Genomic DNA, 15219 nt, shown 5'->3' with positions numbered 1-15219 from the left:
TACCTGAGTATTCAGAATGTTCCCAACAGAAGGGAAACGAGGTGAGGTGTCAGAAGAGGTTGTAAAAATCTAGGCTGGAAAATAGAAATAATGGCGAAGCACCTCACAGTTACTGCATTTAGGAAATCAATACTCTGTCGGGTTAGATTTTGTTTTCCACTCTTAATTCTATTCTCAGTAATTGCAACTTTTTCTGGGGTGTGAAACGACTGAACAATGTGACTGCAATGAGACGCTAGAGAAGAATACAGATAATCAGCTCTGAAAGCTTTGTCTGGCTGCACAGATGAGCACTGCTCCTTCTTTAGGACTTCAAATGAGAGATTGATTTGTTAGTAGACTCCATTTTTGAAAAGTATAGCAATGATTTTTGAATTTTAAATGGTATCTTAAAGGTAACCTCAGTCCCGCTGTGCTGTGTAAGAAGTGAGCGAGCTCGGGGGGGTGTCGGTCGAATAATCGATTATTATTCGCCAGGGCTGCCGAATAATCGATTTTGAACATGGTCAGTTTCTAGCAACCCTAGTTAGTAGAGTGTAGAGTAGGTTAGTTAGTGTTTAGAGTATAGTTAGGATTTGTGACTGTTGCCTTTAGTTTAGCTGTGTTTTGTGTAGACTCCCTCGGTTAGTTGTACCACTCTTGAAGTTAGGTTTTGTTTCGTTCTTTATTTAGTGTGATAGTGTTATTTCCCGTATGCGTTTAGACTCCTTTTTTAGAGTCCTCCTTTAGTTGGTTATTTGTCAACCTGTGCCCTTTTGGCTACTTTGTTTGTTTCAGGCTGTGTGCCTTCCATTTTGTTTACCTTTTTTATAATAAATCTACTTATAATTATTTCCAATTACATACTGGTGTGTGTTGCATTCCTCTTCCCCTAGTTGGGACGTAACACTCACCCTATGTCAAAAACCAGAGCTCAGTCTGCTCTGATTGGTTAGCTGCAGGATTGTTGACATTCACCTGGATCCATCTTCTTCTTATTCAGTATATCGACACATTATCTTTTCTAGCATTTGGACTATCTATTTTTTTAAATATATGTGTGTGAGAGAAACTCCCTCTGGAGGTAACACAGGGATTTTAGCCTTTGCAGACCATTTACATGCACTAAAACTTATATTACACACTACAGGAAAGGGGAACACCCATAAAGCACCTGGGCTATCAAGATAAAAGGCCAACACCAACTGACACTCTTCTGTTGGACATGGCCGCGTCTTTGTTTCTGATGACTGACTTCCACATTTTCTTTGGTTTTTGTTATATCGTAAATAAATACGCTCTTTGTGACACTTAACTTGTCTGGTCTCCCATCTTTGTTGCAGCCTACGAGCCGGTGCCGTAACGAGGGCTCATTTAATTGGTTAAACTGACCTGGAAGTTGTGGATGGGGTTGGCGGTGGGCAGCCAGGTGGAGCGGGGGTTCTCCTGGGAGCGGAAAGGCCCGTTGAAGGCCTGCGAGATGGCGCTCAGGTTGAAGGCACACACCGCCGACGCTGCTATGCTGTTGCTTTAGTGACAAGGACAGAGGAGAAGATAGGGAGAGGAGGGGATAATGAGAAGGGATGGGGAGAGAGAGAGATAGGAAATACAAATTATTTCAACAATAATATTCATAACAGTTTAAAGTTGGCAGTAAAGGTGCAGCTATATCAGGAATCAGCAGAGCCCAGCTGTGCAATAAAAGCCTTTTTGTAACGCGCTCCATCCTCTTAATGGAAGTCCTATCATTTCTACCTGCACTAAACAGGCGCTCGCTGGAGGCTAAGCTATGCTATCAGCGCTGCACAGTGGATGTGGACAGCATTAAGCGGAGGACATGGGAGGCAGTCGCACAGATTATACACACACACACACACACACACACACACACACACACACACCTTTGCTTGCTTCCCAATCCATCCTACTTCTCCAACACACACACACACACACCTTTGCTTGCTTCCCAATCCATCCTACTTCTCCAATTCACACACACACACACACACACACACACACACACACACACACACACACACACACACACACACACACACACACACACACACACACACACACACACACACACACACACACACACACACACACACACACACACACACACACACACACACACACACACACACACACACACACACACACACACACACACACACACACACACACACACACACACACACACACACACTACAGCTTTTTACTTTGCGTTGAACAGCCTGCTGCCTTAGCGTGGCTGCTGATAAACCATCAGATAGCGAGAGATAATATACTGTAATAGTGAGAAAAGAAATTGAACGAAGATCAGTGAGAGATGGAAATACTTCGGTGACTTCATGATGTGAGCCGTTTTGGTGGAGTATAGATCAGTCAGCGCTGCAAGTGAAGTTCATAGCGAGGCTTTAATGTGTTGTTAGTGTAAACAGTTTGCATCGATGTTTATTGAGTTAAGACAACTTCTAATGAGATTGTCTTAAAGCAACAAAGTTATTTGAGTTAGGGGAGAAGGCTTGTCCTCTACAATCAGAGGTGTTTTTAATTACCACTTACTTAATAATTGGTAGCATAAACACAAGTTTTGAAGTTGATTACTCAAAAGATTAACTTGTTTTACCACATGACTTAAAAGGAAATTTAAGTTGTATGTACTTACTGTAATTACCATCATTGTGAACACACATTTTTTAAGTTGACAACCATTTATACATTAAGTTGCTCCAAATATATTTTATTCAATCGTTTTTTTTCTTAGCTTTTTCATGTTTTTGCCTTTAAAGAAAGAAATGAATTCCACAAGAAAGATATTAGGCGATTCACTTTTTATTTTGAACTGCAGCTGTTCATTTCAACACATGATGTTTCAATCAGGAGGGAATTCATTTAGTTTGAACATGTATTGACACATGTCATATGATAAGGTGCATCAACACCTGAAATCACAGCTGACTGCAGGAGAGAGGAGAACTGTTTTATAGTTTGGCTGCAGCTCGTTGATTGGCTGCTGGAGAATGAGGTGAAATGTAATAGGTTAAAGAGAACGTCCGTGATGAGCTGATTATAAGCAGCTGCGGAGTGAATGTATATACACCCAGTCTTCCTGAAAGGACTCGCGCTGAGCTTCATTTAAATCTTGAAAAAAAAGATAAATAACACAAATTTAAATTGCCCCACAAATAATAAATAAACACATTAGCCAGGTTACCATGGGAAATGGGGACACAGCAAATACATGCTGCCATCACATCGAAGTTAGAGGCCTTTACATATTTAAAACCAGTGCCAAATATGTAACATCTGTAAAGTTTTTGTAAAACTACAGAAACAAACTCTCAATGGAACCAACCTGCAGATCACAAACATCAATTCTACAAAAGATGTAACTCAGATGTTTACACTGCCGACAGTCATTATTTCAAACAGTATGAACACATTGAACGCTTGCTCAGTCATTTGTTTCCCTCGACCACGATGGATGCCATCGTATGGTCAGATCCTGGGGTGGACCGGTCACTGATGAAGGCGATATTCATGTCCTTTTGAAGCACATTAAATAATAGCTTAGCGCATAAGAGATAATGAATTAGGTAACTGCATACTTTTCAAACTGTCACTCTTAGCGAATTCAGAGCAATTATTACCAGCTGCTAAAGCAACGCTGGTATTGTTTTCACCTATTGAGTCTGCATGTGTGTGTCATCATGGCAATGTGGTCCTGAAGACACACAGAGGTGGCTTTGAGTGCTTTGCCTAGTGATTAAATGCATGTGGACAGATTTTGTCAATCACAACCGTGCAAGTTTTAGTGTGTCCTCTCTACTTTTTTGCAGGTTCCATACAATATTTGAACTGGTTAAGAAGAGCAGAAGCCACTTTTCAAATGTTACACAATCCTTTTCCTATGCCATTGCTGTCAACACCTATCCATGCTGAACGTTGCTAAGATATTATTGATTGGGGTGTGGCCAAAAGTGCAATATGCTTCAAAATGTGACTGACAGAGAGCAGTGTTTTTACACTGTGCCCATGGATTTTATTTTATTTCAAGATTTTTAATTACGTCGCTAAACTCCTTGAAAAGGTCCTCTTCCTTTTCTCCAGGGTACACGACAAGGCAGCGGATGGCTATAGTTCTCTGCATACTTCAATTGTATTGTGCTATTTTTGAAAAAGGAAAAAAAGAGAAATGACCTAAATGAATATGTTCTGAATGGGTGACTGCCAACAACTTGCATTTCAATGACAACTCTAAATAACAATCCTACCTCAAGAAGCGTGTCCTTGATCTGCTTCACCGAGATTCATTTTTAATAAAAAGCAATATCACAATAGTAACCAAAGTTTGTTTACTCTCACAGTAGCCTCTACTACTTTGTATCCACAGTTCAGAGGCTGCTAATTTTGGTCAAACAGCAATTTGCCTATACAGTGCAACTACAAGGCTATCTGTATTTGAAGGACAAAAGATGACACTCACCTTAAAATGTCCTTTGTATATTTCTATTTGTCTTAACTGTGGGAACTTGTCCAGGCATGTTAAGTGGGCGTGGACTTGAAATCCTTAACTCACGGTGTAGAACAATTAAGTAATCAAGCCAATTGCATTACTTAGTACAACTTGAATTTTGTTTTAAGTCAATTAACGCAGAAATCAGAGTTCAAATTACACACAATATTAAGTTGATGTAATTACCAACATTATCACGTCAACACAACTTATAAATTAATGTCTGCAACTTAAAATGTTTATCTAAATCAATTAACTCACATTTTTATCTGGCAATCGTGCATTTAATTAAGTGGAGGTGAAAGGTCGCCTGAATTCGTTTTTAGAGTGTATGCCTCTTAGCATTAGAGGCAAGATCTGAGGTAAGAACAGCACGTTTTATGTGAGTTAAGATCAGAACAAATTACTGACCTTTAAGAAAAACAGATAGTGAAGATAATCTCAGAACAAAAGGTACGTTTACTAATTAATCAGAGCTTTATCTGATCTTGTGAAGAAATGGATTTCACAGGAACATCTACAACATGTGGGAACAAAAAGTTTTCATTATTTTCTTTGGATACTTCGCCTCTGGGTTCAATGTCCTTATATATCTACCACTAAGATGCTACTTAGTCCACTTAAGACATCTGTTGTTTTGGGTTTTAAAACCACCTTTTCAGTCCAATCCATTTCAGGCTTGTAAGCTAATGTGTTGTGTCATTACTGAAGGGAGGGAAAGTGTTGTGCAGCTTGAAATGGCTGAGAGAGAGAGCAAACAGGTGGCTCATTGACCGCCTCCAGAACTCACAAAAACATAACTTTTCTCTCCTTTTTCTTTCAAAGGCTCGTCTGCGGACAGATGTGAGCGCGGTGGCAGAAACCAAACTCCTAAGTGCAGGGAACCACAGGAAAATCAGCTGGAATAAGTGAGCGGCAGCCACCACCGTGTTCACACTCACACACGCTTTGAAAGGAAGTTGTACTGTGGCTTTGTGGTTGCGCTGCAGCTCGCATTAAAGTACCACAGAAAGCCTGACACTGCACACGTTATTTCAGATCTCTGCTCTACATTAACCGAGTTGCACACATAGATTTATTTATAAGATCTGTACACTGAAATCCAAGATGGCTCTTTCAGTGCGGATAAAATCTTCGTCTGAAAAACGTCTGGATTTCTTCGGGGTAAGCAGCCCACTGAAAATGTTTCTGAAAACCAAAGTTTAAACTACTCTCCAAACTCTCTTACTGGACTAAAAGGGTTTTTGATAGATGGAACTGGTTTCCCTGAAATCCAATTCAAGTTTTGTGACACTTTCAGGGCTTTTTAGATTGTATAATGGGTGTGTGTGGGACAGGGTGATCGAAGCTAGAGCGAAAGGGGGCTTTAAACGTTTCTGAAAACCCCTCTTAACCTCCTGGGACCCAGCCCATTGAAAATGTCCACTGTACTGTAGTGGACATTTTGTTAACACGCATCTCCTTTGACTCTTTTGAGCTACTCTATCAATCCCTGGTGTACTGTACAGAGGACATCCTGGTCTTTCCAGATATATGTAATTGGTTAAAATTGCATGCTGGGAAGTTCCTCTTTCTTTTCATCCAAAATGGCTGGCATACCAAAAACTAAATGTTATAGAAGCAGGAGGAGAAGTCAAATATTGTTGAATAATTGTAATTTTTAGAGATGTCCCGATTCGATCACGTGATCGGGGATCGGAGCCGATCACGTGATTTTCAAAAGATCGGAATCGGGAGGAAAAAAATTGGGGATCGGGATTTTTTTATTTTTTTTATAAATACTTTTTTAAAATGTTGTATTCAATGTTACAAAACTAAAATGATCATGTTCAAGTCTTAAAGTCATCCTGAGGCCTTAGTTTTTGTTTCAAATTACAGAACATCATGTATGTGTTGCTTCTTTGGGGCTTGTTTTCATAGACCTGCTTATTTCTCTCAAATCTGGCAACAGAGTGGGCGCAGTGTCTAATTGTAGCAGTAAGCTAACGAGTACTGATAAGCTTTATTTTGTTTTGATCCAATGCTGCACAACTGAACTGATCCAATGCTGCTGTGAAAGAAAGAAGCTATATCCATGTTGGATAGAATATCCAATTTAAATAAAAAAATAACCTTAAGGGACAACTTGAATGCTTTTTTTCTCTTAATGCATTGCATAAAGATCGGATCGGGAAAAATCGGTATCTGCAAATTGTCAAAATCAAATGATCGGAATCGGATCGGGAGCAAAAAAAGGTGATCGGGACATCCCTAGTAATTTTTACCATGAAAATCATATGTTCTTGTTTATTAACATGTGAGGAGTTATATAATTAGTTCTGAAAGCGATTAAATAATTAAGTTTTCAAATAACAGCCCTTTTATAAATGTCCATTCTAGTGGACGTCAGGACCGTCTTCATGGACTCAATGACTCAATATTGTTGCAGCAGACATTTTCTGTACCAGATAGTTCAGGGAGATTCAGACTTTGAGCTCTCAGATGATGAGAGAGCTGAGGATTTCACACCTGGGATAGAAGAGGGTCAAGAGGAAGGGGGGGAAGATGCAAGAGGCTCCATGAGCGCACAGATACAGAGAGAGAGACAGATAGGGACGAGCTGGAAAGACATGGCACTCTGTGGGCCAAGAGTAGCCCGTATGTCTTATTGTTGTTCTTATTTTAAGTGGAGCCATGAAAAATGAGAATTGCCTCAGGGATGCCAAGTTTGTTTCCATGGAGACCACATCCATAAAACTAGTCAAGATGACCTACAGCCCGTGCCGACTGGAGTCAATGAGGTACTTTCCCCACTACATTGACGACAAAGTCTTTCAAGATCTGGAAAGATTCACCAAAAACCAACTAGTTTTTTATTGACCAAATAAACAGCAATGTTCAGATAAATTACTTATTTATGTTTTAAATAAAGGTGAATGTATTATTTTATTAATATCACTCTATAACCATAATACGTTACATAGTCTATCTGTTCATTTTGGCTGTCTTTTCAAACTAATGCGGTCCTGACGTCCTCTACAGTGGACATACTGTAACATTTAAAAATAAAATAAAATAAAAAAGGTCTAAATTGCAAGATGTTTTTTTAACCCTAAATATGTAGGAAATCACAAAAAAAAGTAAATTGAAAGACACTTTTTTTCCTCGGGTCCCAGGACTAACCCTAACCCTAACCGCTCTAAATCCCATCATTTTGAATTTGTCTTTGTTGTGTTGATGCCTACAATACACCAAAGTAACTATCATATCTCGCCCATAGTGACCCTCAGGTGACACAAACTCCAGCTGACTAGCCCATAAACACCCATTTTAAATATGAGGCCAACTTTTTCAGCAGGTGTGAAAACCCTGACACTTATGGCGCATTTCCACTACAGCGCGGTTTAAGCGTGCCGTGGCCGTTTTTGGTTGCGTTTCCACTAGGCGTAGTTCCGGCTAGCGGGTACTTTTTCACAGTTTTCTGGCTCTCCAAAATCGAGGTTCTTTCCGGGCCAACAACCAGGCTGAGTATGCTGAACTAGTGAGAGAATCGCTGGCAACTACAACAAGATGAACATATTTGACCGTGATTTAATTTTAATACACGTTTCTAAATGATGCCGAAGTAACAACATACTGACACCGGTTAGTAAAAACCATGAATTAATGCTTTGACAAGTCTGCAGACAGACAGCAGGCGAAAAACCTTTTTAAATGCGTGTTTTCTAAATGGAGCTTGGCAAAGCTAACGTTATATATGCTCCGACCGTCCACTCACAACAACGGCCTACAGACACAAATAAACCAGCGCCTGTATTCTCCATGACACAGACAGTCTGTGGTTTGTACTTGTTTAACTTGTGTCTAGTTTCTGAACAGATATGAGGAGCTGTGAGCTCTGAGGGCTAACAGCTAACGGCTGATGTTGGTTTTGTGGTTCTCATTGAAGATGACGTCACGGCTCCGCCTACACTGCGTTACTATAGTTACTGCCCCAGCTACTAAACTGTAATGGAAACGCAGCATAAAGTGAGCCTGGCCTACCAAGGCCTAACCATACCGTACTAAGCCGTGCGAGGCCCTGCAGTGGAAATGCGCCATTAGAAAACAGCCGCCACATGTTTCTCACTAAACACACAGAAATCACTCAAATGGTTGATCAGGGAACTCAGATTCTCACGCCGAGAAATGTTATCTCTACTAGTTATGGTTTCTGAAGGGGAGCCAAAACTATCGGGATGAAATCAGAATGAGACTCACTCATCAATAACTACTTAACGTTGGCAATATTGGCATCAGGATCGATAACAGTATATAAAGCGCCAGTCACACAGATAAGGGAATTTTCTAGTTAGTTAGTGACAAGGTATTATATCAGTGCAACTTTTTAAATGTCATACAAATACTGGTTTTAGACCGTTCAGAAACGTATTATGCTCCATTAACAAAGTGCTATAAGTAACCCTAATTGTTCAACACATTTTACAGATTGTTTTGTAATTATTACCAAAAATGTATTAAAGTCCCAAAAAGGTATGTGATTGATTTTTAATTAGTAAATTCTAACAAGAGTTAAATTACGTCTCAATTTGATAAATGCCATTTAAAGTGAAGGCAATTATAAAGTGATGCGGAAAAACGTGATAAATGACTTTTTAAAATGTATTTCTAGGTGTCAGTTTAACAGATGTCTCTTTTATGATGATGATGCAATACGCATGTCAAAACAAGCATGCTGGTGAAGCTACAGCCCCGTATCCCGCTCATCTTATTTTCACATCCCTGTTTTGCAGAACAGAACATGGAGAGAACAGAGAGAAGTGGAGCACTTGAAGAAATACAGTCCATCGCACTAATGGACGCAGCCCAGATGCTTAAAAGCCCTGGAAGTGATTGAGAAGCTGTTTGACATCTGCTCTGCTGTTTGCTGCTGCTCTCATGATCACTTTCATTACGACTGACGCTCCTTCTCCCATGATTCATCTCATCCCAACAGCCCACCCCGTCGCTGGGAGTCTGCTGAGATGCCGCTTGATTTCCCGTCTTATTTTACACAATTCATCACCGTTCAAATCCGTTTCATCGACTTCTGATATCCTCTGCTGTCATCCCCATCCAGGAACAACAATACAAAGCTGCTGAATGCAACAGGAATAACAATCCTGCAATATATATATTTTTATAAAACGGACAAGTCAAATCAAGCAATCTGATTGGTTCTGAGCCGTGATATAATGAGCGTATATCACGGGTAGAATTGTAGTTTCACAACAAGTCAGTATCCCTCCGCGTCTGAGAAAAGCTACAACCATTACAACCGTTACATTACGTCCGTTACGAAACTAACTAACTAACAAAGTTTAAGATGGTCGGGCCGAACCACGCCCCTTAGCTGTGATATAATGAGCATATACCACGGCCTGTCGTGAGCTATTGCTTAAAGGGGACCTATCATGCAAAATACACTTTTGTACATCTTTGATACATGAACATGTGTCCCCGGTGTTCCAGGGAACTCACCAAGTGTCAGAAAACACAACCCTCTCTATTTTCCTCCATACCCAAATCTCTTAAAAAGGGGCTGCAACGGATCTGATACAGACTGATCCAGATTTGAACACTTCTATGACGTCACAGAAGTGGCGCTACGGCTATTGGGCCAACTCCACCAATCAGGAGGAGACAGCCATGGATATTGCCATTCGAAAGCGCTGGAGACGCTGTAGTACATATGCCAGGCCTGTAGATGGTGCTGTTCTCACTGAATCAGCCCATGATGCAAAGACAGTGTTAAACTGAGCGAAATGAGGAATGGCTAAAATGCATGATCTGTTTGGTATTTTGAAAAATAAAAAGTATAAATATGTCTTATATAGGTATGGTCCTACAATATATTATTCAAATATAGCATGATAGGTCCACTTTAAATATAGCACTTTGAGTACATTCTTTTTGAGATTTGAACAATGTGGTTTTCTTAGTTTGACTGAAAACTCTACAGCCGGTGATTTTCTATAATTTTCTTTTGTAATAAAATCCAATAAAAAAACAAAACCAACAATGAACTGATCCGACAAACAGTTTTTGTGTGTGTATGCAAGCCTGATGTATTGTGTCCCCTCTGTGCCATGGAGCTCATGTGTTATTCAGCCTCTATTTAAACACACCAGTGAGCCTCACTGTTGCCCCGAGTGACATGTTTCATTATTATCAGAAAACACACTGTAGTTTATTTTGAGTTATACCCCGGATAAAACTCACCAGAGCACCAAATGATGAATAATCCACAACTGAAAATAGTCTCTTACAAATCCAACGAAACATTGGAGTATTCAGATGTTTCGGGAAATCAAAAAGGAACATTTCGGAGCTTTCCTTCGCCTAGTATGTGTGTTGTGTTTGTGTGCATGTAAATGGTCTGCAAAGGCTTAAATCCCTCCAGCGGTAGTTTCTACTTTCATGAGATGTGTAGCAAGTAAATGAGTTGAATACTTGATATATCACTGAGCCACAATCTGTACGGATCAGAACACCAGGGAGTGTGTGAGGTAAACACAACTGATATGCATCTCAGTGTAAAGCCTTATCTTTATACGCTGGGTGTTGTTGGAGTTGTTGTTGAACATTTTCAATAAGATCCCTGAGATGTTGCTGTTTAAGATTTCTCCTTTTTATTCTTCTCTTGGTTGTTTCGACTGCATGATCCGTCATGATATGCCTTTCTTATCCAGTGGCTTTATGTCTCAGTGCGGTCATTCTAAAGGCTTGGTTTGTTTGTTTGTTTGTTTGTTTGTTTGTTTGACTCAGCAGCACGCTAACGGAAAACGACAGGCCAAATATTCATTAAACTTGGATGAAGGGTGTAGAGTGGGCTGAGGAAAAAACCCATTAAACTGTGGAGCAGATCCAAGTAACCGGGCAGCTACACACGTTTTGTTCAGCTTTCGTTAATATTGCTAAGGCTCTGTGCTGCATTCCTCTGGTGTCGGAAAGATCTAACAAAATGTGTTCCTGTCTGAGACTCACATGAGCGTCGCTTTAAAACATGCAGTTTAAACGCTCTGAACAATGTTGTTTTCAAATCAGGATTTAAAGCTCATGAACACACGTACAATAGAATCGACTTCACAACATGGAATATGGGATTATCCGATGAGGAATCCAACATTTTTGTCGGTCTTATTTGTCTGTTTCTTTTCTGCCATTTCTTTCAATTCCTGTCTTCAAAAGCACTTTGCTCGACACCTGATGCTGCTGTGCCACAACATTAGAGTGACTTGACAAGAAAACTGGCACTTGCACATGCATTGTACACACACACACACACACACACACACACACACACACACACACACACACACACACACACACACACACACACACACACACACACACACACACACACACACACACACACACACACACACACACACACACACACACACACACACACACACACACACACACACACACACACACACACACACACACACACACACACACACACACACACACACAGTGCTGCTAAAGATGGCTGCAGGCTGAGGGAGAGCCGCCATTTGTCGGAGAACAGTTGATAACAGGTGAGGGAGCAGAAGGTGAGAGGCAGGAAGCTCCCCTGACACAACAATACATCTGAACAACACACACACACACACACACACACACACACACACACACACACACACACACACACACACACACACACACACACACACACACACACACACACACACACACACACACACACACACACACACACACACACACACACACACACACACACACACACACACACACACACACACACACACACACACAGCTGAATCCCCAGGTTTTTAGCTAATGCGCCTAACCTCCTTTTATGTGAAAAAAGGAACGGCTGAAACTACATTAGGGCCGATGTTTCACCCTCAGTGAATACCTGCAGCGCAGCAGAAAGGAAAAAATGGCAAACTCAGCACCACGGCTGCAGGGAGCAGAAATTGAAGCTCGGCTGCCAGGATTATCCGTACATGTTTTTATACCGCACAACAATAGACTAGCAAAAGCAACAGCTCTGGCCCAGAACTGAGTCAGCAACACCTACACCCAACAACAAAGCAACAGCACAAGGAAACAGCGTTAGTTTTCTGCTGTACACTTGGCTGAGTATAATAGCATTGTGAAACATGCGAGAGGGAACATTTCATCACTGTGCTGTTTCTCTCTCAGCCTCACTTGACCTATTTCACAGCAGTTCTAATCAAATGCAAACTGAGTGAGGGAACCCAAACAAAGTGGGAATAGCGAGAACAGATTAAAATAAAAAAAGGGGCAGTATTATAATAAAAACAGCTTGGGAGCAGATTTGTCAAACTGTATTCAGATCAGGCTCGGTTTTCCACCGAGAGACTGCAGTTTATTTCAAGGTAGATTTGAAGTCGGCAGGTAGAGAGGACGTTGTGTAAAGTCAGAAATGTTTCTCAGGAAAGTGGCTAGCTTCACTTCACTGCCCAGCAAATCATTTATCTGCCGTGCCGAGTCTGATCCCTCTTGAAGTCAGTAGCATATTCTCTATGGATTGGAGGGATTTCAGGGTCAATAAATTGTGTTCTGTGAATAAATCACGGTGTGTGTTTGAAGTTTAAATGCATGAAAGGGTTCATACGATACTGAGCGAGCTTTACAAGGGCTACAACTTATACTTTTTTTAGCCTAATAATCAATGAATTGTTATTTAGTTTTATGAAGTTTTTCAGCCTAACATAGTTCCAGTTATTTGTTTTTAGGAAGGGAGTTAGTTTGGCCCTTACCTCATGTTCAGCTGACATAGAAACCATTGGCTCTGAGCAATACATACCTAGTTTTTTTCAGAATAATCTAAGAAATAATATGATATCAGAGCGTTTTGTCTCTGTGAGTTGGCTTAGACACATTCTGCTAATGTTCAGCTTCATATTAATAATAATAATAATACATTTTTACTTATATAGCACTTTTCACAACTCAAAGACACTTTACAGTATGAGGGAAGGTAGACACACAAGGACAGGCAAACAAATACATATAGTAAAATAAAATAAAAGAAAACGGAAGTTGATTGAGAGGGGGGGGGCTTACGGGTAGACAGAGTTGAACAGATGTGTTTTGAGGCGGGACTGAAAGACTGTGAGGGACTCGGAGTCACATTACTAGTCATATTAGTATGTAGTGTCTCTACTGTGACATGTCTCCATGCTTTAATGTAGCTCTGTTGCGATTGGTCGACAGCTTAGAGATGTCCCGCCCCTAACCTATCACGTACAATGTGTTGAAGCTCTAGTCAATAGAAGCACAATTGTTAAGTAGTGATGTCATTATGTTAAGGTTAGAAAACATAAAGTTCAATAGACATTGGCCCAGAATTGAAATCATTGAAATTTCTTTCTGACTGTGATTCTTTTTCAATTAATTATAAAACAAATGACCTTCAAAGGTTCCAAGAGCCCAAGGTTCAAATCATTCCTACTACTAATCAATTAACGGGGCTCCCCCCCCCCCCCCCTGATGGGTGAAGTGGGGGGGGGGGCAGTGAAGTCACCCAGAAATAGATAACAGGCTCATAATGAGTTAGTAATGGCAGTTTAGACACCTCAGTGCGACCACGACAGAAGGACCCTGCCAATAAGGGCCGGAGCTAATTAAAAGAGGGGGCCGTGCTCAGAGGTCTTAAGTGTCTTTTGTTCTGAGGGATTTGCTAAAACCCTCTTGGCGTCTGGAAGAAATTACAGCAGCATCACTTCCTCCTCTGGCTCATTATTTCGCTGATGGATCTGTTGTATTTTATTTCTTTTGGCGGATTGATTAAAAGGCCAGTCGTCTACTTTCAGACTCAGTTTACCATTCCACAGAAGCACTGAGGAGCAATGAGGAAATCAAAACAGTCAGGGGTCACTTTGCTACCACAAAGAGGGGGGGGGGGGGGGGGTGAAACATAGGTGCTTATAAGGTATAAAGGGATTTAATAAGTGCTGTAAGTTATTTATTTACAAGCAATTATTTTCATTTTCAATTAATCTGCAGGTCATTTTCTAGACTAACCGATTGGTTGTTTGGTCTACACTGTAAAAACTCAAGTATATTCGTCTAGTCAGAATATGTCTTTACTCTCGATATAAGACCTAATAACTGAAGAGGTAACAATGCAGTGAGATATAGGGTCTTGTTTTTAGACAACGCATCTTCAAGACTCTTAACAACATCTTATTTTGAATCTCAAAGGAAACAAGTGTTTTAAGCTGCTTTGGTTTTTGTAAAAGATGGTTCGTCTTGTTTGAACAATAAATCTTACTTGATTAAAACAAATAATAATTCTTATTGGAAAATCACCAACTGACATCTGATAACAGAAACACTTTTGAGCATTTCAGGCTTATTTTATAACACAACATTTACTGGTCCTGGTAAGATATAGTTCAAAATAAGTTTTCACAGCTAATCACAAGATCTCCTTTATCTAAATATCCCGTCTTATTTCAAGAAATCCAACCAAGCAAATGTTCACTTGTTCTATTGGCAGATGTTTTTACTTATTACAAGTGAAAACACCTTGTTTTCATTATTCTTTTACTTGACTTTGGAGCAGCATTTTTTCCAGTGTATAGATTATATCAAGATTATATCAAGCGACCATAAACACAGAACAACATCATGTGAGTGGATCATGGAGGAGTAACAGCTGAATGAACCAATAAACAGTGGATGTGTGGGAGAGAGAA

General features: G+C 40.3%; 1 protein-coding gene across 4 annotated transcripts in view; it reads right to left on the bottom strand.

Annotated features, from left to right (window-relative positions):
* Positions 1-15219, bottom strand: part of sema5ba (sema domain, seven thrombospondin repeats (type 1 and type 1-like), transmembrane domain (TM) and short cytoplasmic domain, (semaphorin) 5Ba) — a 98848-nt gene that overhangs the window by 61505 nt on the left and 22124 nt on the right. For all 4 annotated transcript variants that reach the window (XM_079667289.1, XM_079667290.1, XM_079667291.1 and 1 more), the window contains one exon: positions 1372-1507. In XM_079667289.1, the coding sequence (XP_079523415.1) occupies positions 1372-1507 (136 nt within the window). The remainder of the gene's footprint in view (positions 1-1371; positions 1508-15219) is intronic.

This window comes from Notothenia rossii (genome assembly GCF_949606895.1).
Source record: "Notothenia rossii genome assembly, chromosome: 2".
Lineage (NCBI taxonomy): Eukaryota > Metazoa > Chordata > Actinopteri > Perciformes > Nototheniidae > Notothenia > Notothenia rossii.
Note: the sequence above shows the minus strand (reverse complement) of the source record. Positions and strands in the feature narration are given on the sequence as shown.